General features: G+C 43.6%; 2 protein-coding genes and 1 long non-coding RNA gene across 3 annotated transcripts in view; 2 read left to right on the plus strand and 1 right to left on the minus strand.

The window, feature by feature from the left end:
* The first annotated feature begins 45 nt into the window (after positions 1-45).
* LOC146688526 (uncharacterized) lies at positions 46-2,862 on the plus strand. The gene is made up of 3 exons (XR_014916589.1): positions 46-610; positions 2,542-2,625; positions 2,743-2,862. It is a non-coding gene; the product is annotated as an uncharacterized LOC146688526 (long non-coding RNA).
* A 22-nt stretch (positions 2,863-2,884) lies between these two features.
* Positions 2,885-8,385, plus strand: LOC146688527 (uncharacterized). Its single transcript, XM_085440316.1, has 5 exons — positions 2,885-2,938; positions 4,127-4,982; positions 5,677-5,706; positions 5,819-5,866; positions 6,753-8,385. Exons 2-5 carry the CDS (start codon positions 4,163-4,165, stop codon positions 6,758-6,760), a joined length of 906 nt encoding a protein of 301 aa, XP_085296442.1. The 5' UTR covers positions 2,885-2,938; positions 4,127-4,162; the 3' UTR covers positions 6,761-8,385.
* Positions 8,386-23,925: 15,540 nt separating this feature from the next.
* Positions 23,926-27,017, minus strand: part of LOC146688528 (phospholipid phosphatase-related protein type 4-like) — a 70,964-nt gene continuing 67,872 nt past the window's right edge. Inside the window, exon 11 of the mRNA XM_085438741.1 lies at positions 23,926-26,567. Within this exon, the coding sequence (XP_085294867.1) occupies positions 25,651-26,567 (917 nt within the window). The 3' untranslated portion in view covers positions 23,926-25,650. The remainder of the gene's footprint in view (positions 26,568-27,017) is intronic.

Raw genomic sequence — 27,017 nt, forward strand, 5'->3', positions numbered from 1 at the left:
CTGACCCAGGGTCAGATCTAAAACCTGCAGGACGCCGGCCCTCCAGGCCTGGAGTTGGGCCCCCCTGATGTAGCACGTTAACCACAGGCTGTACAGGAATAATGGGCGTGGCTATCAGGGTTAAACACACCTAAACCTACATGTTTTTTTCTAATGAGTCGTCTGGGGTTAACAGCCGAGACCTTTGACCTTTGCTGATGAGCTGTGCTCTAAACTGTTAGTTTTTTATTTAATGTTCACATTTTAACTTTGCTGGTTCCAGTTAAAGTTGAGGACAAAGAAATGCTTGTTTTCTATACACACCTCGAGGTCAAAGGTCATTATTGGAGGTTTTTGTCAGTTTAAGATGAACTGTAATATGTCAGCAAATGAAACCCAAACCTTTGATCGAACTGTAACACATTCATACACGTGTTTGACACATGCAGCCGGGTACACACATATGCATACAGTACATGTCCTGTGACACACTGTGCACACACGTGCTTCCTGCAAACCACATGTGCATCATCCCACGTAGGACTGAAAGAGAAGAATGTTGTCGTCACTTCCCGCAGCCCGGAGGCCGCTGCACCAGCGGAGACCGCTCATCCTGAAGCCACACCTGAAGGTAGCGCACAAAAGACACACTGACAGTACAACTGTGAGCACAGTGAGAATTATACAAGTTCACAGAAAGATTATTATTCATGTTTATGGGCCCGAACAGACACAGCTGTGAGGTGTGTCGTGTCCTCCAGTTCACATGGTCACACAGCACCAATCATGTTTCACTCACCTGTGACTGAAATATGGAGCAAAGGTTGTATGCATTTACAACATTATTCCAAAGTCCCACATCTGATGGTCTGTGCTGGATCCATGCAGACACGTGGAGGACGTGTCAGGGTCAGAGGAACACAGCTGACGTGGTTTGAATAGAGCTGGACTGCATCCACACACAGCTGTTACCAGTGTGACGTTATCTACTCCACCTGTGCAGTCAGGCGTGTCAGTATGTGGATGCAAACGGCTGTGCTTCCTACTCGCACTATTTATATAGCACATTTAAAACCAAAGGTAGGCCAGAGTGCGTCACAATAATACAGTAAGTCATTGTCATCAAACATCAACAGAGTGCAAAATCAAGCACTAGTACTAATACTAAGCACTCGTTAAACCAGGAGAGTGGGCTAAATACAATAGATATCGGGCCTCGGTTCACAGATCGGTTCATAAATATAAAATATTATCTGGGTGAATAAGAAATAATGCAGTAAAAAAGTTAAAATAGATGAAATAAGGGCACTGACTAGTGAAACTAATGAAATGGGTACGTTTTTAACCGTGTTTTGAAAGATTGAATAGAGTCTGAGGCACGAATAGTAACAGGAAGACTGTTGCAGAGGTTCGGTGCAGCTGAGACAAAAGCACGATCGCCCCGGGCTTCAGGTGGGCCCCGGGCTTCAGGTGGGACCCGGGCTGGACCAAGACTAGTTCACCAGATGATCTTAAGGCTCGACCAGGGGTATACAAGCTAAGAAGGTCGGCGAGATAGCTGGGCGCAATGTTATTTATAATATTAAAGGTAAGCAACAAGATTTTAAAATCAATACAATATTTGATGGGCAGCCGATGTAAGTCAAGAACTGGAGTAATGGAAGCAAATGTTCCAGTTAGGAGACAAGCTGAGGATTTCAACAAGCTGAAGTCTATGAAGGTGGACGGATTGGAGACCAGGGTGAAGGGAAATGCAGTAACCTAATGTGGAAGTCACTAAAGCATGGATAGGTTTGGCACAGCTGGTAAAAGATTACTGAGGACGCTTGTTATCCAGCTTAAATGAACAGTCCAGGAAAACACGGAGATCGCTCACAGTGTCAGAAGCTGGCGAGGGCCAAATAGAGCGGCTGGTTGGTCCCGAGGGATATGCCTATCAAACACCACAAACTCGGTTCCATTCAAAAGAGCGACAGTCCGTCCTCACTCCAGAGGCGTGACATCCCGACGATTCGTCACGTCCCGCGGCATTCCTGAGGAACGCCAAAGGTGACCTTGTGCGTTCTTATGCTACGCACCGAGTTATGGATGAGATCCAGTAGCGTACACGTCCCAGCCATGTATTCCAGCCCGACCTTATCCCTCACCATCATTTAAGTAAAACAAACGTACATGTGTAGATTCATTCCAAACGGTTCTCATGTTTCCTCATCTTCCGATCTCGTAACATTGGGACGTGTTGATGCCTGGAAGCGTAATATAGCGACGATTTGTAAAATGAGACGCTTTGGGAGTGAGACCGTTCGCCTGCACTCCTGTTACTGAACAAGGAGAGTGATGAGGACTGAAGTCGATCCTCGTTGTGACTGAGAGCTGCATCAATAACCTCGCTGCAGACTCGGGACCTACCAGAGCTTTAAATAAGTGTCTGTGTTGGCCTTTGTGCGATAACACAACCCTGAAGGTGACCGACGAGGACTGAAACACTAAGGACACTTCCACAGCGTCCTTGGTTACACATGAAGGCCCCTCTGTGATCTACACGTGTGTTTGCTTCCTCAGCTGCTGTGGAGCCTGACCCTGTTCCTGTGGAAGATGTGATTGAAGCTGCTGTGGCAGAAGACACAGCTGCACCCTCACCACCAGGTATGTGTGGACAGCAGAGTCAGCTGTTAGGTCATAGTGAGATATACTCGGTGTGTAAAGGCACATCAGGCACAGGCAGTGCTTAACGATCTGACAGTGGGAACTTTGTTTCCTCAGAGCCTGAAGCTGCATCAGAATCAGCTCCTGAGGCTCCTCCTGAGGCCGATGAGGTTATACTGACAAACCTTTCACTCTTATTTCTGTCGCGCTTCCTGCCTGCTGGTGACACTCTGGTGGTCTACCTGTTGTTGTTCAGGTGCTGGAGGAGGAGCCTGCTGCAGAAGAGGAGGATGCTGCCGTTGAGGAAGAGGAGGTGATGTGTGTTTGTTATTAGTGTGCTGCCGTGTCAGTGTGTCGAGCAGAGACTCTTTCACTTTCTGAAACTCTGAGCTGCACTTTGGTGAAAAGGTTCATTTATTCACTTTTATTTGACTTCGGTTTGAAACTTTTAGATTAGAATTTGTTTCTTTAATCCATAGAAACATGGATATAAACAAATCCATGTTTCTATGGTAGATGGTAAAAAACAGGAACGTCTGTCATGTAGCTGTTTACCTTTCACTTCATTGCGTTGGCGTATGAATGGACCCAGGGGTGTTTTTATTAACGGAAAAAGTTCTAAACGTTATGAACATGTAGTAAAAAGTCCAAAATGAGTGTCTTTCCCAAAGCTGCTGGGTGGGCTGCAGGAGGGCAGGCCTGGCTCTGCGAGCTTTGAAGGAAACTGAGCCACATCATGCAGAACAAACTCGGTGTGTCTCTGATGATCTGTGTCCCCCAACCAGTCTGACAGAAACACCCTCACACATCCAGCACATAGGAACACACAAACACTGGGCAACAATGCCAGTGTCCTCTAGGACAACAGATGGAAATTAGCCCTTGGCTATAATCTGGTATGTTTACATTCATGTAATTTTTTTTTTACATTTATGTTCATTAACATGCACTGTCCTAAATAAATAAATAAATAAATAAATGTTCTGCTCAGTTCATCCTTCCATGAATGCCATGTTCTTCGTTTGTTCACCGGCTCATGTGAGGCTTTCCCTGCATAAACAGAAGCTCTGTGGTCCAGAGTCATGCTGACAGCCTGATTGGTCCATGTGCAGGGAAGGCCCGGCGTCCACGTTAGCCTGAGCGATAAAGACACGGCTCAGGTTAAAGACCCGGTAACGCTGTAGTGACAGGAATCCCTCTCTATAGTTGGTGCAGCCTGCTGGTAAGATGCAGCAAAACTATAATTCAATTCAATTTTATTTATATAGCGCCAAATCACAACAAAAGTCGCCTCAAGGCGCTTCATAGATACAGAGAAAAACCCAACAATCATATGACCCCCTATGAGCAGCACTTTGGCGACAGTGGGAAGGAAAAACTCCCTTTTAACAGGAAGAAACCTCCGGCAGAACCAGGCTCAGGGAGGGGCGGGGCCATCTGCTGTGATTGGTTGGGGCCATATAATGTCTGAATATGGTTTAATGTGACTGTGCTGATTCAGGTTGCTCCAGCTGAAGAAGAGCCAGCTGCAGAGGAGATGATGGGAGACCAGCCTGCAGAGGAGGAGGAGGAAACAGAAGCAGAGGCCGCAGAGGAGGCTACAGAGGAGGCCACAGAGGAGGCCACAGAGGAGACTACAGAGGAGGCTGTGGAGGAGGCCACAGAGGAGACTACAGAGGAGGCCACAGAGGAGACTACAGAGGAGGCTGTGGAGGAGGCCACAGAGGAGGCTACAGAGGAGGCTGCGGAGGAGGCCACAGAGGAGGCTACAGAGGAGACCGCGGAGGAGGCCGTGGAGGAGGCTGTGGAGGAGGCCACAGAGGAGACTACAGAGGAGGCTGTGGAGGAGGCCACAGAGGAGGCTACAGAGGAGACCGCGGAGGAGGCTGTGGAGGAGGCTACAGAGGAGACCGCGGAGGAGGCCACAGAAGAGGCTGTGGAGGAGGCCGAGGATGAAGCTGCAGCAGAGGTGGAAGAGTCTCTCGCTGATTCAGTGGAGGACACAGACGAGGAGGTGGCTGAGGAGACAGCTCTTACAGAGGAAGCTGTTGAGGAGCCACCTGAGGAGGCGGCAGCTCGCTTGGAAGAAGCTTATGAGGAGACGGCAGCAGTAGAAGAGGAGGAGGAGGGGGCTGCTCCATCAGAGGAACCTGCTGAGGAGGAAGAAGCTGCAGAAGAATCTGAGGCTGCAGCAGAAGAAATGGAGGCAGCACATGCAGAAGAAGCTGCTGAGGAAGCTCCTGTAGAGGAGCAGGAGGCTCCTTTAGCAGAAGCTGTTGAGGAGCAAGCTGAAGTAGAGGAAGCTCCTACAGAAGAGACCACTGAGGAAGAAATAACTGAGGAGGAAACAGAACCAGGTAAGACTGAAGCTCCTGAGAAAAAGTACACACTGACACATATCAGTTAAAGTTTCCAACTCAGGAAAGCATATTTGTTTAATATGTGCGTTGAAGGACATGTCCTGGTCAAAAATGACTCCAAGGTTCCTCACAGTGTTACTGGAGGCCAAGGTAATGCCATCCAGAGTAAGAATCTGCTTAGATACCATATTTCTAAGCTTTTCAGGGCCGAGTACAATAACCTCAGTTTGATCTGAATTAAGAAGCAGAAAGTTAGCGGCCATCCAGGTCTTTATGTCTTTAAGACATTCCTGCAGTTTAACTCATTGGTGTGTGTTATCTGGCTTCATGGACAGATAGAGCTGGGTGTCATCAGCATAGCAGTGTAAATGTATGCTATGTCTTCTAATGATGCTGCCTAAGGTAGCATCAGCAGCATGGCTCAGGTGTGGGTGCTGACACTCAGAGTGAGCTGTCTGTGGGGTCCAGTTTAACCTCAGTGGAACTATTGAGTGGTCATGGAGGTCACTTGTAACAAGCCTGAGCCTGTCTCATGTCTCCATCAGCACTGATAGCTGAGCCATCAGGACAGATCAAAGTCCAGCAAGCTCCTGAGAGCCTGTGCTTCACAGCACGTGTGCTAGCTGACCAACAGCACTGACACAGTGCTGAGGCAGGAGAATAATGTTGTTTCAATGTTTGTTTTTTACAGTCGCAGAAGAAGAAGCAGCACATGGTGGTGGTGAGTGGGTACACATCTCATTCCTGAAAGCTGACCTTCGCTGTGCCTTCAGAGGGCTGTGACTCAGTGTTGTTCTCGCTCTACTTCAGCATGTGTGTTTCTGTTTTTGCAGCAGCAAGGGCTCCTGAGATGGAGGACCTGTGGAAAGACGAGCCTACAGGTAACCAGTTTCATGGCTTCTACGTCCCATTAGAAGATTTGAAGAATTGAACTCCCTAAATCGAACGTATAAAATGCATCTCTGCCCGACTCCCTGCAGTCGTAGTTTGAACAGGGAAATCAGTCTTAGCACAGCTAATGAAAGGTCACACAGCTGCTGTGTGACCTTTCATTAGCTGTGCACTGATGAGTCGGGAGGCAGTCATGGTCAGCTGTTTGGTGTTTAAACAGCTGCACATACTGTAGCTGGTTGTGATAGAAGGATGTTAATCTGCAGCTGTGTGCACGGAGCATCACACTGGACCACAGAGCAGTGGCAGAGGCCGGTCCAGGCTGAGTCTGTTTTCTTTGACATCACCTACCTGAGGAACTAAATGCACATGTGGGGTGCTTCATGGTCACCTGATTCAGCCCCTCTGTCATCCACAGGGTTGCGATAAAGAGCGATCATTAGCAGGAATGATGTGCATAGCTCAGTTTGAGGTGAGGCGGTCAGACTTAGGGAACCATCACAGCAGAACGTGATGAGGATTAGGGTGGGACCCCCGAGTCCAGACGCTGGGGTGGAGATGAAGATGGAGCGATGGGGAGGAGGTGGGGTGCACAAAGATGTCTGCAAGGAACAATGACAGATGCACAGCGAGATTTAAAGTACGTGAAGAAGGCCAGAGGGCCTAGACCAGTGACGTGACAATCAGCCTGACGGCGTGGGAAAGTGGGAGTGATGTAAAGCTTAGATTAGCCGCCAACAGCTGGGAGCAGACAGATGTGTGACTGCAGATGTTCCTTATCAGAACGTACGTTTCATAAGAGATGAAGGGGGAGTGATCACCTGTCAGGTCACCTGTGAACACTGACCAATCGTCTCTCTGCTCTTGCGTCCACAGAAACGTAGGCCACGGCAGTCACCGCTGTGATGGAGCAGGGACCCACTGACATTGCATCAGCACCATCTGAGCTCAGATGATGATGCCCCTCTCCAGAGAAATGATTGAGTTGTCACGGCAACAATCGCCCCTCTCCCCCCATTTTCATCCCTCCCTTTAAATCTCCCTTTTAGTGTCAGTGTGTGAGATGATGTTCACTAACATGCTTCCTTTACCTTTGTTGTGTTTCTTTCAGGTTTGGGCTCATTCTTTTGTTTTCCTGTTTTCAGGGTGTTTTAGTTGAGTGTGTTTGGGCCGATGTCCACTCCCTGTGACGTGCGAGTGTGTGTTGCACTCGCACAGTCTTGTACCTCTCAGCAAAAAGAGCTGTAGCTGCACGTTAAGAAGCTTCACACTTTAAAGTGTCGGAGCAACCAAATCAAATGCCGGCTGAGAGCCGAAGCTGCTGCTCAGTGTAGAGAGGACTCTATGCAAAGGCGTGACGCGTGTCGCCCACCTCCTTCCTCCCCTCCTCCTTAGCATCAGGTGAATTTACCACTCAGTGTCGACTCCAGGATGAGCCATATGCTAACACATGAACTGTGTGTGTGTTTGTGAGTAATGCGTTGTTATGTGCGGACAGATCTTTGCTTATCCTTCTTGTTGTGTGAGCTGTAGTTTAGTTTTGCAGACTGTGTTTGACTCTTTTCGTTTTGTTATCTCACTACATCAAACTGTATTCTGTCGGCTCCTAGCTGGATCTTCTGTTTGCACAGCTGAACCTCAGCTTGTTGAGCTGTGAGGGCAGCGCCCCCCCACGTTTATAACAGTGGCTCCTTCCTGTGGAAATCCAGCCTCTCTGTAGAGGCGCAACGCCACCCTGTCACACACACAATAATGTCAAATCTTATTTTGAAGGCCAGATATAGACTCAAACATCGTTTCTGTTTGTTCTGTAAAAATAAATCACCTCGCTTCACTCGAGGATGATGATGTATGATGATGCGGTGAAAATGCTGTAGGAATCAGTAAACACTACGTGTGGTCCTCACTTACTGTAACAACAGCCGTGTGAATATGTCTGATTTTTCTTTCTCCTGTAACACTAGCTGGTGTTTCTGTTTGCTGAAACTTTGAGTCAATGTGAACTGAACCTTTGTAACATTGAAAAGTAGAATCTTTACTGAGAGACAACTTTTAGATTTTTTAATAGATTTTTTAAAAAGAATTTGGAGAGATGAGAAGAATTCTTATTTCCAGAAGATGCTTGCGGTGCTTTGTACTAAGCCATAAGCTGTTGCTGACTTTGTCCTGTGAAGCACAAACAAGAGAAACACTGTTGGGTTTTCAGTACTCGGCCCTGGTCACAGGTCACGTTCCTGTCTCAGATGGTTGTGGCGCACAGGCAGCGCTGTTGCTAAGCAGAGGCCACTTCTGATGAACACTATGCAACAAAGTATCAATGATGACAGAGGAGCGGAGGGGGCGTGGCCACGTCTTCGATGACATGCTGTCTTTGAGCCATAACCCTCAGATTATGGTTGAGTGTGCAGGTGTGACACTGTGCTGACTAAATGATCATGAAGTACTGACGGAGATTTGAAGTGGGAAGTTTTTCTGTTCTGGGAGCTACAATAAAAGATTTGGGACAACACAGCAGTGCCTGTTTATTTAGTTGTTGTTGTTGTTTACCTGTTGTTTACCTGTGTGAAGCCTCGTCACAACACAAGACTTATTTAGTATTCCTAATCGATGCCGTGATGGTAGAGAAAATCCTCCAACATGTGACGTCGAGCTGCACAGCGCTGTCAGACTGCTGTGTGTGAAACGGCCACAGTGGGTCACTGTGTGATTATTGAACAGCTCTATGTCCCACTGTCCTGTCACAGAAACAAATCCGTGTTTCTGTGCTTTATGGCTATTTTACAGAATTTCAATGATCTTTTTCCTCCATGTTCAATTTTCTGTTTGTTTCTTTTTCTTTTTGCAGAAACTTGTTGTTGAAATTAGTTTAAAAACAGAAGAATAAGAATTTTATCATCATCATATAACACACTTTAAAACAACAGCTGACGCAAAGTGCTGTACATCAAAACTAAATAATACAAATACATAAGATGTAAAGCAAAAAGTACGAAATGAATTAGTTTTTTCTGTAATCAAACTAAGTCTCGCTGAGGCCAAAAGCCAAAGAATAAAAATGGGTTTAAGACGTATTTTATCTCATCTTATTTACTAATGCAGAGTGACTGCACAGGAAATGGTATTAACACTGCTGGAAGCACCGTGCACAGAATTCACCCAGTGAAAATGATTCAGAGTGGAGACATCAAGCAGACTGAGGTGCACAATACTTTTTTTTTTTTTTTTTTTCGTGAGAAGAATGGGAATGTTTTTAGTTTTAGTATAGGAAAGTATTCAAAGGGCTGGTTGGAGCTGAAGAAGGTGGAGTCTAGCAAAGGGAAAGGCTTATACCGAGCTGTGGAAGGAAGGAGAAAATGACTTGTATCAGTTGGCTTCGCAGATCAAGCTCTAGCAGATTAGGGCGATCGTGGCTCAAGAGTTGGGAGTTCGTCTTGTAATTGGAAGGTTGCCGGTTTAAGCCCCAGCTCCAACAGTCTCGGCCGTTGTGTCCTCGGGCAAGACACTTCACCCGTTGCCTACTGGTGGTGGTCAGAGGGCCCGGTAGTCCGGCAGCCTCGCCTCTGTCAGTGCGCCCCAGGGTGGCTGTGGCTACAATGTAGCTGCCATCACCAGTGTGTGAATGTGTGGATGACTGGATGTGTAAAGCGCTTTGGGGTGCTTAGGGACTAGTAAAGCATTATATAAATACAGACCATTTATCAAGGACGGGTGGAAATTGACTAAGAAGTGACGAGGGGATGTTAAGAAGATGTAAGGAATACTTAGCAGCCGATGAATGAAGAACAAGAGGATGGAGGACAGATGGTGGGTATGAAAGTGCAGAGGAACAAGTGATGACATGTATGAAGAGTGGAAAGGTGGTTGGTCCAGATGACATGTGGAGAAATCTGGGACTGTGGGCTTTTTGTAGACCAGATTGTTTAACACAGTCCTGGACAGTGACAGCATGTATGCTGCTGCTGATTTCCAAAAACAGGATAGAAATGCAGCAACTACAGAAGGAATCAAGTTGATAAGTCACAGCAACAGTATGGGTTCATACCAAGAAATAGTGCTACACATGTGATGTTTGCTGATGGAGGAGTATGGAGAAGGTAACAGAGTTGTATTGTCTTTGTATGAGGAAGTCAGGAAAAACGGATAAGTATGTGAGGGTGGTGCAGGACATGTATGAGGACAGCAAAACAGTGTTTAGATGTGGAAAGTGATGGATTACATCAGGGATCAGCTCTGAGCCCGGTCATGTTCACAGTGGTGATACGTTGGCCTGATCAATCATGTTTGAAGATGACATTGTGATCTGTAATGAAATTCAATGCAGTGTTATTTACACAACAAATCACAACAGTCGCCTCAAGGTGCTTTATATTGTGAGGTCGACCCTACAGTAACACATACAGAGAAAAACCCAACAATCATATGACCCCCTATGAGCAGCACTTTGGTGACAGTGGGAAGGAAAAACTCCCTTTTAACAGGAAGAAACCTCCAACAGAACCAGGCTCAGGGAGGGGCGGGGCCATCTGCTGTGATTGGTTGGGGTGAGAGAAGGAAGTCAGGATAAAGACATGCTGTGGAAGAGAGACAGATTTATTTACTTTTTTTTGCCGAAAATTTAAATAGGGGCAGCACGGTGGTTAGCACTGTTGCCGCACAGCAAGAAGGTCCTGAGTTCAATTCCACCATCAGGTCTTTCTGTGTGGAGTTTGCATGTTCTCCCCGTGTTTGCGTGGGTTCCCTCCGGGTACTCCGGCTTCCTCCCACCGTCCAAAGACATGCAGCTTGTGGGGATAGGTTAATTGGATAATCTAAATTGCCACTAGGTGTGAATGTGAGTGCGAATGGTTGTCTGTCCCTGTGTGTTGGCCCTGCGACAGACTGGCGACCTGTCCAGGGTGTACCCCGCCTCTCGCCCTATGACAGCTGGGATAGGCTCCAGCGCCCCCGCGACCCTGAAAAGGATAAGTGGAAGCGAACGGATGGATTTAAATAGTTAAAAGTTGAAATGTGAATAGTTGGTTTTTGTATTATATGATTTATTTATTAAATTTTATGTGGAGTGAATAAATAAAAGTATATTTACGGTGGCCCCTACAGACAAAACACATACAAACTCCAAAACACGTAAAAACACGTACGAACTCCGAAGCACGTACAAACTCAGAATTATTTGACTATATATGAATGCTTGTGTATAAATACACAAACAATACACATATGCTTTCATGCTTTTAATTGTGTAATTTAAGTGATCTAGTAGCTCTGTTTTGGAAGTTCAGTTCATGCTAGAAATGTGTTTTGGAGTTTGTACGTGCTTTGTCTCTAGGGGCCACCGTAAATATTTATATATAAACATATATAAATAAAACCACTTTTTTTTACGTTAGTAATTCCTTTTGTACATAATTTTATATTATTGTTAATAATAAATTAATTAAAGCAACAAAACAACCTGAAGAGCCGGTTCGGAGCTGAAAGAGCCGGAAATCCCATCACTAATATGTGTGTGTTATGAGAGTGTGAGTAATGTGCATGTCTAAGTTGTGGAATAAAATTGAGGCACAGGTGGCCAGAAGGGGACAGACGGTGGGGAGTGTCTCCCCTGCACCCTGGTGACCAGAGATGGGCAGTAACGCGTAACGCGTTACTGTAATCTGATTACTTTTTTCAAGTAACGAGTAAAGTAAGGGATTACTATTGCAAAAACGGTAATTAGATTACTGTTACTTTCCCGTAGGAACGCTGCGTTACTGCGTTACTAAAACCGTGATTTTTTGCGAGAATGTCTCATGACAGTGACGTAAGCGAGTGCGACGTTGGTGACAACAGCTGTGTGCAGATCAACAATGGATCACATATCGATTGTGGGAGAGAGTATGAGCGTGCAGCGTTTAAAGCGTGGAAGTACTGACCTTACTTTGAGTTTGATTCCATAAAAAGTGACAAAAACATTAGTGTCCGCTGTGCGTGGTAAGAAAACTTCTTTTTACAGCGAAAAAACCCCTAAACTTCCAACAAGCACCGAGTAGCTACGACGTAATGGGAAACTCAGAGAAACTCGCGGATTCTTCCACTGACCGCGGCACACCTGCACCAGGGTAAACCTCCGCCTACCCCACTCCTGCTTTACAGGTGAAAATAGAGCAACAGGACCGCTGAGTCTTTGACTTTATTTATTTTCTGCTGTGTTTTACTTGCATCTATTTGAAAGACTGAGTGTAAACACAAAAATATTTTATTTTATGAGCTGGAATGTGCAGAAAATAGGTTTCAATGTTAAACTAATTTCTTCCAGTCAGAGAATGTTGCATATAATTAAATTTTTGCTTGATGCATAAAGTTAAAAGATTAAAACTGATAAAACAAGTTTTAAAAAGAGACTTTTCCATTTGATTACATTTTGTATGATGGATTATGCAGAAAAAGTAGAATTGGGCTGAAAGATCTATCGCTTTATCACCTACTCAGGTTGTAAATCGTGTTTTTAACAAGTAACTAAGTAATTAATTACTTTTGAAAATAAGTAATCAGTAAAGTAACGGGATTACTTTTTTGGGGAACTAATCAGTAATTAGTTACTGATTACTTTTTTCAAGTAACTTGACCAACACTGCTGGTGACACACCTGCACCCCAAGGCCCTGCATGTGTGGGTGGGTGTGGTGGAGCGAGTAGAGGGAGGCAGTTGGGGATCGAAATAAGGGAGGGGCAAGCAGCCCCTCCCTGGGTCAGCTCCCCTGCTGACCACAGTAGGCACCCCCGCCCTCTGGAACCCACCAAGGCCAGGGGGCCCAGACCCATCCAGACCCACGGCAGTAGCACCGCCAAGCCCCACAGGACCCGTGGCCAGAGATTAATAACAAGTATGGTTCAGTGCAGAGAGGTTAGGGTCATTAACACATCATGACAAAAGAAGAAACACCCAGTGCATCATGGGAATCCCCGGCAGCCTACACCTATTGCAGCATAACTAAGGGAGGATTCAGGGTCACCTGGTCCAGCCCTAACTATATGCTTTAGCAAAAAGGAAAGTTTGATGCTAACCCCAAGTCTCTCTCTGATGGATCCATCACAGCATGATGGTGTGAGGATGTTAGAGAGGAAGAGCACAGAGGAAGGTGCTGGTGTGAATGGGTGAACGAGGCAAGTCGTGTAAAGTGCTTTAGGTGCTCAGCTAGCTAAAGTTCTGTATAAGAACCAATCACCCCATATGTGCACAACTAGCTATTGGTCCAACTAGTTATGAGATATACTAGTCAGCTGAAGCAAATTCTGCATGTTATTCATGTATGAGCTAAGCTGCTGCACGCCCATCCTGCAGGTGGCAGCAGCGTTCTCTCTATGTTGGAAGGAGGCGGCATGAAGAAAGACGATAGTTTGGTTTTTCTAGTTCGTTGAAAGTGACTGGTTGTATGTAGAGTTTGTCATAGTAAACTAACATATAACCACTTGACCAGTGCAAGGTTGAACCCTTCTGTTGCAGGCATATGGGTATTAATGCTCACATTAGCCCCACTTGGCAAAACTGCTGTGATCTAGGATATGTCCATGGTTTTACACAGCATATGATGTGATCATCGAAGAATGACTCAAACCTTATGAGATTCTGTGAAATCTTGACTTTTAAATGAGTTTTCAGTAACGTCCCGCTGCATTTAAAACAAGTGTCTCCAAATCGCCAAAGATCTGTGAGTGCAGGTTCAAAACACACGATGTGGTCAAAGAGGCAGAGTTGTGTCTTTGGTCCTCATGGTTGATGTGCATCACTGTCACACACTACAGACGCCTCTGCAGTTCCCTTCTGGGGACAAATCCTGATTGGTCGACTAACCCTGAGTCGGTCACACGTCCATTTTGCATTCGTTAGTGTGTGTGAGCTCCAGTGTGCTGCATTCATGCTGAGCTCTCTGGCATAGTTGCCATGGTGACTTTCTGACCAACCAATCAAAGTTTTGTCTGCAGAATATTTCAGTGTTTTGTGCAAAAACACACATAACAAGTAACATGTTGGACCCACTATATAAATACTGCATAAACACACACACACTGCATGTCTGCATGGAAGTGTATAATAAAGCCCAGATCGCTCTCTTTCCCTCTGTATCGAGTACCCACCCCCAGTCTATCTGCTCTCCTCTCCCTCATGGCATTACCATGGAAACTCAGCTGAGATTACAAGGTTGCACCAGCAGTGAGGAGGACGAGACGGAGGGCGAGGAGCTACTGTAAAAGGAAGCAGGATGTAGTGTGAGATGGTTTTAAATGATTACCCAGCCATCGCCATCATCCTCACTCCCTCCTTTCATTGTCTCTCTGTTGTGTGTGTGTGTGTGTGTGTGTGTGTGTGTGTGTGTGTGTGTGTGTGTGTGTGTGTGTATTCAGGTCGCTAACCGTCTGACTTTCCTGCTGACTGCTCTGCTGCCTTTTCTTCTTCATGCTCCCTAATGCTGTAACTCCACACAAACAGGAGAATATCCTCAGTAAACATCCCATGCTCCCACTCCACTCCACCCGGGCCCCACACACACACACACAGACACACACACACACAAGCCCGTTCAGCTATCTTAGTGAGGACCTTCATTGACATAATGCTTTCCCTAGCCCCTTACCCTAACCATTAAAAATGAATGCCTAACCCTTACCTTAAACCTAACCATAACCTAACTGTAACGCTGACACTAAAACTACATTCAAACTTGTGAGGACCGGTGTGTGTGTGTCCTCACAAGTGACTGTTGGTTCTCACAAGTGTAGTAGAATGCAGATTTCGGTCCTCACAAAGATAGCTAGACAGGAACACACACACACACAAGTGATCAGGATGTTAAATGTTCGAACTAGGCCTTATTATTGTCGCTCAATAAGCCGTTAACAGGCTGAAACACTCTTGTAAACGCGCTTCTATTCCCTTTCCTCTCCACACCACCACAACTGCACCGCCTCATTTTGCCAGACAGTAATAACTATAACAAAACACACTCACTTCATTATTTAACCAATAAGAAAGAAAACTGATATTTATGCAGAAATCAAGTGTTTAACAGATTTGTGCAGCAATTTTCAGTCCCACATGTCGCCAGCTGCTGTTTCACAAAGTGGTAACACTAGTTTGTTCTTCCAGTATTTAAATGATCAATGCTCATTTTATAGAATGGTATACATTATATTATTACTAAACAACACAATGATGCATGCATATATATATATTTACGTGTTTTCTTTTGCAGTCATAGTAAAGCTGTTCAGTTTTAAAGAGCCTCGCAGCAAAGGACACTAGGTTACTGTGAGGTGCAGAAGATCAAGAGGATGAGGATGGATAACAGACGCGTCCTTTTTTGGAAAACCATGCAGATGAAGGTTTTCCTTGAGATTGGTTTAATGGAGTCGAAGGTAGTACTCCAAGATTCCTCTCAGTGTTACTGGAGCCCAGTTCTCTGCTGTGGTATCTGAACCCCTGGTAAGGTCATCCTGTTGAATATGTTGTTACACATTGTGTTTGTGAAAAGTGTACCTGTATATTGTTCACATGTTGAAATAAATTACCAATCAATCAATCAAAGTGGGCAGAAACAGTTGTGTCCTATAGATGCAGCATCAACAGGCCAGTACAATAAAAGAAAGCCAAGCAGCGTGATATCAAAGCTTTATTTAGTTACAGAGACACCACTGCAGAACATCATTATCAGCAAACTGCCAATGTTCCACTTCTTTACAAATTCAGTTCATATCTGTTCATTCTGATACACTCAGACCCTTAACATTGACCTGCTTTGCACACAGAGACAGTCCTATAGTCCAGATCAGAGCTTGTTTTCATTAGAAGTGTTGTTACAGTCACAGATACGACAAGTCCAGTAATTCTCTTCACATGGAGCTCACATTTAGTCTCAGAGGCAGGTTATGGGAATGATTTGGTAATAAAACACACATGAACTGGCACTTAGCATTAACTAATGTGACACAACAAAGCAAATAACACATGAAAATAATACTAAAATTACAAATGATGCTGATTATTCTCAGTAGCAGTGTTAATGTTGTGATTCTGCAGCCTGAGCTTTTGTACCTTCTCTACATACTATGACCTCATTATGTTTAATGTGAGCATCCAGAATCAAACAGGACACAACAAAAACACCAGCTTACCAACAACACCTTTACAAAGATTGAACTTCCCAGAAGAACACCGCACATTTATATTCAAGTTGGTCGTCTTTACAGTGACGATGTCGTGTCATCTCAAGAATAGCAACTTATTCCCATAAAAATCTGGATAGTTTAATTATGATATAATAAATGTGTTGCTGTTGTTTTTGTTTGTTTGTTTTGGCAACGCTGTAACAATAAAAGAAACAGAGCATGAAACATACCACCCAGCAAACATGCACACAGTATACATACAGTACAATACCATGTACACGTGAGCATGTCCACTGAATGTAGAACATGACACCGTTTCTCTCTATGATATTAAATTCTATGTCTGCCTTTTCCATCAGTCATCTAGAAATGATGGTGCTAGCTGCAGAAAGATTTGTAGACATGTGGATTATCTGGTTGGTGCAGATGTCAGTGTGCCCTACAGCTGCAGGAGTCACTCGAGTTTCAGGCTTTAACTTTCTTGCCTCTTATTGACTTTAAGTGGTGTGACATAGCGCACTGCCAAATTGTGAGTTGTGAACTGTGCTGATTCGCATTGCTGATGCTGAAAGGCTGAGCACTGGCCAATCAATTCACAGTTTTTTAGCTGCTAGCCAACCTAACTATATTATAAAAATAACTGAAAAAGAGGAAGTGGGTAGTGATAGTGTGCTCGCTTGGCTCATCCTAGCTGCTCATTGAAGCTTGGTTAGCTTGGCTTCCGAGGATATTAGAATGACACGAGGAGACTGGAATGATGAGCACTACAAAGTTCAGGCAGGCCCGCGTCTCCAGGCCGAGCTCAAAATATTTTGCAGTCTATGCTAAACTTTAGCATTTTCACAGAGCTAAAACCCCAAACCTAACACTGCGGTTTGGCATAGAAGATTTACTGATGAGCAAAAAGATACAAATGTCTATGTACAGCATAGAAACAGGAAATGAATGCTGCTGCCAGTCATTACAAAGAGCTAGTATCTTTTATCTTCCAGTTATTATAAATCTGATAGAAAAAACCCTAAAAGTATAACAAGATTAAGATAACTTTACAGCTTCAGTTTTGTTTTGGTATTGCTTATTTGGATCCTGCTGGGCTCGTGTAATGAACGAACAGTAAAATAGCACTAAGTGGTCTAAACCTCAATAAGAAGGAAACTCTGGAAACAGGACATTATTTCCTCCCTGTCCAAAAGAACTAACTAACAAAGTCCTTCCACATTTCTGTGAACACAGACTTTGATCGTCCACTTTATATAAGTTACAGGATTTATGAGCCCTGGAAAGGCCAGCTATTTTCCTCTACTTTATAAGAAGCTTGGCTAACCACCACTTCACCCCAGCTTGGAGTCTTGTGAAAAACACATATTTTTCCAAATATGGACTGATCCCCGCCTACCGGCTGGCGACTGGGACGCGTATTCACCTTTCTGTTTGGGAAGGAGCCTGAGTGTGTGACACTAGTGGTGACTCTGGAACCAGTCTCTTGGAGAGGGGCTGGACTCTGTCCTAGTCTGGAATTGCCTTCGGTGAGAGGCAGTGGGCTGGGGTGGGGATTTTGGTATTAACTGTGGGTGAGAGGGTTCAGGTTTGGAAACAGATCTTGACTGTCATCTGTGCTGAACGACAGTTCAGAGTACCCCGCCTTCTTGGAGTCTCGGGGTGGGGTCCTCAAAGTGCTCCACCTGTTGTCCCCTTTATTGTATTTTATATTTGTATTTTATTGTACAGCACTTTGGTCAGCCTCGGTTGTTTTTAAATGTGCTTTATAAATAAACTTGACTTGACTTGTCCTACAGGGAGACTTTAATGTTCATGTAGGCAACAACAGTGAGATCTGGAGCGGCGTGATTCGAACCCAAACGGTGTCCTGTTACTGGACTTCTGTGCAAACCACAGCATGTCCACAACAAACACCATGTTCGAATAAGGGTTTCCATAAGTGTACGTGGCACCAGGACGCTCTATTATGCAGGTCGATGATCACTTTTTGTAATCGTATAATCAGACCTGTGGTCATATGTTCTGGACACATGGGTGAAGAGAGGGACTGAGCTGTCAACTGATCATCACCTAGTGGTGACTTGCATCAGATGGTGGGGGAGGAGCTGGGCAGACCTGCTGCACCTAAACATACGGTGAGGGTGTGGGTGGGAACACCCAGCAGAGACCCCGGTCCACAAAATCCTCAGCTCCCATCGCTGGTAGAGCTTCAACAGCATTCCAGGGCACACTGGGGATTTTACTTCCTCCAAACCATCAACGTGTCTTTTAGACCCCATTCCTACAAAACTGCTCAAAGAAGTCCTGCCATTAATTAATGCTTCGATCTTAAATATGATCAACCTATCTCTAATGATCGGCTATGTACCACAGGCCTTCAAGCTGGCTGTAGTTAAACCTTTACTCAAAAAGCATCTCTAGACCCAGCAGTCTTAGCTAATTATAGGCCAATCTCCAACCTTCCTTTATATCAAACATCCTTGAAAGAGTAGTTGTCAAACAGCTAACAGATCATCTGCAGAGGTTTATTTGAAGAGTTTCAGTCAGGTTTCAGAGCTCATCACAGCACAGAAACAGCTTTAGTGAAGGTTACAAATGATCTTCTTATGGCCTCTGACAGTGGACTCATCTCTGTGCTTGTCCTGCTAGACCTTAGTGCAGCGTTCGATACTGTCGACCATAATATCCTATTAGAGCGATTAGAACATGCTGTAGGTATTACAGGTACTGTGCTGCAGTGGTTTGTATCATATCTATCTAATAGACTCCAGTTTGTGCATGTAAATGGAGAGTCCTCTTCACACACTGAGGTTAATTATGGAGTTCCACAGGGTTCAGTGCTAGGACCAATTCTGTTTACATTATACATGCTTCCCTTAGGCAGCATCATTAGAAGACATAGCATACATTTACACTGCTATGCAGATGACACCCAGCTCTATCCGTCCATGAAGCCAGATAACACACACCAATGAGTTAAACTGCAGGAATGTCTTAAAGACATAAAGACCTGGATGGCCGCTAACTTTCTGCTTCTTAATTCAGATCAAACTGAGGTTATTGTACTCGGCCCTGAAAAGCCTAGAAATATGGTATCTAAGCAGATTCTTACTCTGGATGGCATTACCTTGGCCTCCAGTAACACTGTGAGGAACCTTGGAGTCATGTTTGACCAGGACATGTCCTTCAATGCACATATTAAACAAATATGTAAGACTGCTTTCTTCCATTTGTGCAACATCTCTAAAGTTAGAAATATCCTGTCTCAGAGTGACGCTGAAAAACTAGTTCATGCATTTATTACTTCCAGGCTGGACGACTGTAATTCATTATTATCAGGAAGTCCTAAAAACTCCCTGAAAAGCCTTCAACTGATCCAAAATGCTGCAGCAAGAGTCCTGACAGGGACTAGAAAGAGAGAGCAGATTTCTCCTGTTTTGGCTTCCTGTTAAATCCAGAATTCAAAATCCTGCTCCTCACATACAAGGTCTTAAATAATCAGGCCCCATCTTATCTTAATGACCTTGTAGTACCATATCACCCTATTAGAGCACTTCGCTCTCGCTCTGCAGGCCTACTTGTTGTTCCTAGAGTATTTAAAAGTAGAATGGGAGGCAGAGCCTTCAGTTTTCAGGCCCTCTTCTGTTGAAACCTACAACTAACCCTAAACAAGTTGCCTGGAGCAACCTGTGGTTAAAACTCTGTCTTTATTGACATTTTGCAAGCAAATATTTGTAGCAACCATGAAACAATTTAGTAATAAGTCAGATATGCACAACAAACTGTTACCAGTTGTATCAGGATTTGATAAAACGGGCTCTTCATTCAGCCAGAGACAATTTTGTTATATTTTTCTTAGGCAGGTCATAAGATGGCCTGTTACCACAGTGTCAACATTTTTTTTTAACCGTTAGACGTCAGTGGGGATTGAAGCATCACAAGATGAATTTAACTGCAGCAACTGGTTTTTTGACTGACTTGTAACTCATGTTTTTAGTATCCTGAAAAAAAAATCTGATTTCCAACATGTGATAGTGTGAGACTCCTGTTTGTAGGTCATACTGACTCACAGGAGTGCACATGGTAGCAATCTGCCTCTGAAGTCTGACATCATTAGCTGTTTCCGGGTCCAAACTCAAACACTGCAGCATCACTGAGAGTTACAAACTGTGTGGCTGCTCTACCAGGTGTCACAATAAAGTTTAACATCCAGGAATCCATGAAAAAGGATTTATGAAGTTAGTTAGCAGGCAGTTAGCAGGCAGTTAGCAGGCAGTTAGCTCACTAGCGTCCAAGTAAAGATGATACACCACGTTTTGGCTGAGGGATTTCTGAAATCCCTAACCCCTAACCCTATTACTTACAACATAAATGAAGACAGAAGACTAAACAACAGTTTGTAGGGTTACTGAAGTTGGCTGCTATATAATGCTGGTGGCTAGCTACAGAGCAATGGTTATGATAACATAAGTGCATTAGCACAGTGAAGCTGGAGGATGAACACTAACTTTTTTCTCCTCAGTAAAAGTTACGGCGAGAGCCTCTGATGGGCAGAGACAAATGTAATCACATGACAGGAAAAAGATGCTGAAAACAGACCAAACTTCAGCCAGGAGACCATCTGAGATGATCCATCCCAGCACTACTGCTGCATGGTTTGTATTACTTGTAGTGAAAACATCCTGGTCCCCAGCTTCATGCACACATTCTAATCTTTCTCAGCCTACGAGTGATTCTTTTCTGTCCTGTTCAAATATGTGGCGTCTGGTAAACCGTGAGCCGACGAGCTGTAGTTGAGCTAATAAAAACCCAGCGAGGCCGGCAGTGATCACTGACTGTTTTTAGGGGCTTGTTCAGATTAAACAGAACAAGATCCAAAGCATTACAACACGTTAAAACGACAAAAGCCTTAATGAACACAGTGTAGTTTGCACCTGGAAGCAGGGTTTACACGTCATCACTTAACAACCGGATGATAATTAGCCACAAATTTTACAAGCAGATATAAAAAATTCACACACAACAATATAAAATATCTATACATTGTATCTATCAAGAGAGATTGAACAAAAAAAAGACAAAAATAACCCTACAATTATAAATAAGACAATTATTAAATAGTTTCAGTTATGGGTAATTTACATTGTATCAAACATTTTTAGGACATAATTTCACCAGATGGTTAAATGAACACAGTGGATGTGTTGTAAACAGCAGGCCATACATCGTGTAACAACAGGCAGGATAGCGTAAGAAGGTTACCCGTGTAGCTGTTAGCTGAAAAAACCTGCAACCCTGGTGTCCTTAGCTAATAACTGTTACTACTCCCAAACCAAAGATCGCTGTGCACTGAAGACTCTAGTCTGATAACACACTCCACACCATGGTGACACACAGAGGTAAGCTCAAATTAACACTGTAAGGTTGCAACTTTGACATAAGTTGTGAGAAGCGCTTCAAATATTACTTTCAGTGAACACGATTAGTAACAGGTCATGTGAAACCATGCCTACTGATTCATAGTACTGAGCCATGTACCAACACTGTAGTGTATGCTGTAATTTGCACTGTGCACCTACCCACAACATAACTACACACTAAAGCAACACAGACCTGAAAAACTGGCTTTGGTCTGCTTGGCTGTAATATTCAGTGCAAACACAGCATATTTGAACAGCACATACCATGGCCCACTATGGCTCCACAGAGATTTTATACTGTACTATAAATTAAGGCTGATGGTGCAAAAAAAGAAAAAACCCTTGTTGTTATATGAAGTTATTATTAGAACCAGAAATCCGCGCAGAGCATAAAGAGGAGCCTGGCAGCTGCTTCGGTGACAGTAATGATCAGGTGCAGGGACACTTGGCTTGTACAGTTCTAGTTCTTGGGCTCACCATGACACCATGTGCACGATTGGCAGGGGGATTATCCACATCATTACTGTATTATTCCATGTTATTTGAAACAATTCCACGTTGTTCCAAATTACACTCCAACTACATCTGAGCATAGGTGCAGGTCGTTGTGTGCTTCAGACTTTAAATCGAATCCCCAGACTCTCAAAGTCCTTCACCTTCATCAACTGACAACATGTGCTTTTCAGTATCATCATCCAAACTCCTCCAGTATCAAACTGTACATCGTAACAATGATAAAATGAAGTAGAAGTGTTTAGAAATATTCATATTAGAAATATACAAATGCTTAAAAAACCAGATGAGAATCATTTATGACCTCCAGTCACAAGTTATGAATGTTAAGATGCAGAATGACGTCCCTGCCAGAGCTTAATAAAACTCCAAATTGTCCTTCAAGCACAAATCATAAACCAATTTTTCTGTTCCACAACTATCACAGCCCGTTTCACTCCATCCAAGCGACACACAAGTATAAAATGTTTAGAATGCAAACGTTCACTTTGAAATATTTGGGCTTTTGGGTTTTTGGCGAGTCAAAGTGACTCTCCACCTGCTCTCACTTTAAACTGTTCTCTTTCCAGGCCTGTACACAGAGATCAACATTGTCTCATGCCGCTCACAGCATTCGTGTCAAACGCAGCTGAACTGGAATCACATGCAGAGCACGAACCACAAACATGTCGGAACAATTCTACACGTGTTCTGGCTGCAGTTTCATACGTGTACGTCCACTCTGCATTCTCCCATTAACAGGACAAAGTTACCTGTAAACTTGTAAAGCAGTAGAAAAAAATGAATTTTTTTAAGCCTTACAAACTTCACCAAACCTTCTGAGCTAAAAACACATGCATACACTGCTCACCAACTGCTGCTTACCTAGAAACTTAGTTAACTTCCACTGCTGAAATGAACTGCAGGGCTCAGTTAGTGGGAAATACCTACCAGATTAAATCTTTCATAGCAAAGAGACAAAACGATTACCAGAAGATCAAAGAACTGATAGTAACTGCAGTCGAAGGCATTCTCAGGGACAACTCTAACCCTACCTCCAGGGAATCAGAATATATTTGTGTTTTTATTGGCGATCCAGAGACGAGGACAGTGATGCGTCCGTCAGTCAGCACGCAGTCTTTTATAGCTGCATCATTCACTGTGTTCAGAAATATCTTTCACTTCTGATATTTCAATTGGCCCAAATAAACATGCATTTGTTAACCAGTGTCTCTTTAATGTGATGATGCTAGAAGCCTCCACAACTTACACACCATTTCAAATTTACACAACATCTTTAGCTGGTCTCGAAAAAACAAAAACAACAAAAGAATTCGAACAAACAACCGAAACACAAAAATGACTTCAGCGGCCGGGAAATCATCAAACTGGTGCTTCTTGATCAGGGTACATTCAAGTTGTCTGTTGGTTGGGTAACAACTAAAAGTATCTTTCATATTAGTCCTCTGCCATAATCTTCTGAGGTTCCCTCGTGATTCCTATCAAGCTCCTCTACTTCCTCCTTAGTTCGCCTTGCACTGATTTCCATTGTGCTTATGTGGTTAGCATGTCACAGATCTTTGACTGAAAGCGATTTATGTCAACTTTTGTTTTGAAATTTACTATATTACTAAAGCTCGCTTGACCATTTAAAAACAGCTCGACAGGCCCAGTCTTTCCAGTAGCATCAAACGTTATCATTCACTGCACTGACAGCTGCAATAAGCAAAGAAATACTGGAGCACAAGCAAACACGTACAGAAAGTATATAGATATCTACACAGCACAGCAGCTGGAAATCACCCACCGCACATGTTGGTGCTTTCTGAATGTTTTCACAATCCCAACGTCACTTTGCTGTTTCTAGGCAGATTCTCATCAAGATAAACAAAGTAGAGTCCTGCACAAACACGTGGTATCTATGTGACTCGCCTACAGCTACAGGACTTTTCTTTGATGGCACTTGGGCACAAAGTTTATTGAACAATGTAAACACTGGGTTAAGAAAATGTCTATTAAATATTCTTCTAACTGGCAATCTATACATTTAAAAAGAAAACAACAACAACAAAAACATTTTTTTCCACTGACATCAATGACTGAGTGAAAAAAGTAATAATAATAATAATAATACTGTCTATACTCTATGAATTCACCCACACATGCAAGTATTAAAGTATTTGAGTGTATGAGATAAAAACAAAGTTTTCATTTCATATTTCCACAACTGCGAAACATTATAAAAAATAAATAATAAATATGTGAACAGAGAGCAGGGAAGTGTTAAAAAAAGAATTTTTAAAACCTTTCTCTGGTTTATTCCCAACGTTTTTTTAAAATCTTCGATAATGGGTGATTTATTTGTAAAATAATAAAGTATTATTAATGGAAATATTTTATCTTTTATCATTTATATGTTTTGAAAATAACATATATAATAAAATTACATTTGATTATTTTAAGAGTTTGACCTTTTCCTGAAAATGTTATTTAAATTATGATAATTACATTTTAATTATACTGTACACTTTTTACTTTTTAGTCTTTTTCTCTTAAAATATTCTGATTTCCTTTGAAAACGGAACAAAGTGGCATTTCACTTATATTTACTCGTTCTTCACTTTAAAGTACAAATCCTCACTGTTACTTCAGCGTGCTCGTATAATTATTATCTTTTTAATCATAAAACATTTTCGTATAAAACTTTATCTCATAACCGTTCCAACTTTATTCTGTAATGACTCCATGTTTCGTCCTTAGAGTGGCTGTAATACCAAGTCATAAAGCTGGGAAATCAAACTAAAGAACAGGAAACGAATGAACTTCCTTTGTGCAGGCGATGCTGCGTGTGTCAGTACAACTACCACACAGTAAGAATCATTTATACACTGCGCACCAATAAAACACAGCATGAGAAAAAGTGCTTGTTTTAGTATCTAAACACCATATATGCCCCTTGATATTGTTCTTATTCAACACAAACACAATACCACCATCAAATAAGATATATTGTTATTACCCAGAAGGGACTCTTTGCAGTCCAGACATAATTAAGACCGTGGATTTAATTTCCCCTGTGGCTGCCCACACTCTTATGTACAAACACAATCACAGTTATAGGCTTTGAATACAAATTTCCATCTAAGGGCATGTGGTTACGATGTTCGATGTTACCTGTGTGTGACAAAAACGTGGATGTGTAGAAATGTCACCCCTGTTTTAGCTGAGCTTTGTAGCCAGAGAAAAGCGAGTCATTAGTGTGAATCTGTCCTCACTGGCAGGGTAATAATACCAGCGTAGACCAGCAGTTTATTTAAGCCTCTTATCTTTGTGCCTACGAAGCAAGTGTAGCGATACGTGATAAAAATATGTAAATATGTAGTAAAATAAGAAGAAATGTTGACTCAAACTCAGTCCAACCGACTCCTTGTATGTTGACCAGGAGCAAACTGGGAGCAGTCATGACTCGACGTCTATGGCCTGTGAACCCAAGTCGATCTCTAACCTACTGCTAACAGAATTTAATAAGCTGGACAAAAGTGGCCATCTACTGTAGCCTGATTGGTCATTTGAGAACGTGTGAATGTCTTTTACCATGTCCTATTGGCTGCAGGTGGTAAGCAGATTGTTCACATCATCTCCAGAAACGTCCCATTGGTCTAGAATGGTTTACTTGTTTTTATAATTGTAGTTATAGATGGATAACTCACACTGAACATGCTATTCTTTATAGGCCAGCCCAAAAGTAGGCGGGGGAGTGTGAGTCAGGATTGGGCGGGGTAAAGTAGGGGGAGGGGTGGGGCTTGGACGCCCAAACACTCCCTGCAGCTGCCTGTTGGGGTGGTTGGGGTGAATGGGGTTCTCTTGAAAGCTTCGCAGGTTTTCGTGAAAGCGGTTGCTGCTTTCGTTGTCAAGGCGGTTGCCGTCATCACAAAGGCGGTGGTTGTTGTGGAATTCAGGGGTAGGCCCTCGATCCTGGACGTGGACCATGTTGCTGCTGCTCTTCCTTCTCAAGGTGGATTCACGGCTGGATGAGGCAACCGACTGGCAGTCCGAGCCGCCGTCACTGCTGGCAGCTGTCGCCTCCACTGGTGTAACCCTGATAGTGGTGACTGCTTGAGGGTGGGGGTGGAAGGGAGGAGCAAAGGTGGCAGTGGGTGTGAACGGCATGTTCGAGTTGTTAGAAGGAGGATTAAAGTTAGCGTGAGCGTTGTTAAAACTGGGATTATTGGAATTGTTAGGATTAAAACTGAGGTGCTGGTAGTTGTTGGGATTATTTGGATGTAAGGGATGTAACGGGTGCACAACATGTGGATGGCTGGTGTAGACACCTCCTCCTCCTCCCATTCCACTGCCCCCTGCGTCCCCACCCCCATCGCTCTCTGTTTCTGTCCCCATGACACTCCTCCTCCCATCCACCGATCCACCGTCCTTCAGCGAATCGCAGCTGTCCGTGTGTCTGTTCAGGTCATTGAGGTTGAAAGCCGACTGCCGAAGGGAAGCTCTTTGTTCTGGTGGTCTCCATCGCCAGGAGCCGCTTCCATCAGTGCTCGGAGGTTTCACTATTGGTTTGTTTGATCTGGACTCTGGGTGGGCTTCAACACGAACGATACTCCCAGTTCTCTCCAAACCTCCCCCTAGAAGAGCAAGCAAGTATTCAGCGAACTGAATCATCAACAAGCATGTAAGTACGAGCCAGAAAAGTATGAACAGCAAAATGTGTTACTGTAGGTGCTCACAGGGATGCACCAGCCCAATGATGGGATGTGTCAAAGTTTCCTTTTGTTAGACGGAGAAATAAGAAACAATTCTGAGAACTACACATTTGTTCCAGCTCCAGTTACTAACAACAGGGCTGGCTATGGTCACTGATTTCCAGGAGTGGGTTTAAAAACAAAACTATTTCCCGATTCAAATTGATTTGAGTTTGAATAATGCAATATCGATTTTTAAATCATGTAAAAATCCAATATAAATATATGCTACAATATAAATGTATTTTGCCAGAAACAGCAGAATTTCAGTGTAAAGCTCACAAAACTATGTGAACAACCACCAAAGAGCTCAAACACCAAACGATTAACGAG

Source organism: Copadichromis virginalis, linkage group LG18 (assembly GCF_057382275.1).
Source record: "Copadichromis virginalis isolate Kocher_CV1m ecotype Utaka linkage group LG18, C_Virginalis_male_GT1.1, whole genome shotgun sequence".
NCBI lineage: Eukaryota > Metazoa > Chordata > Actinopteri > Cichliformes > Cichlidae > Copadichromis > Copadichromis virginalis.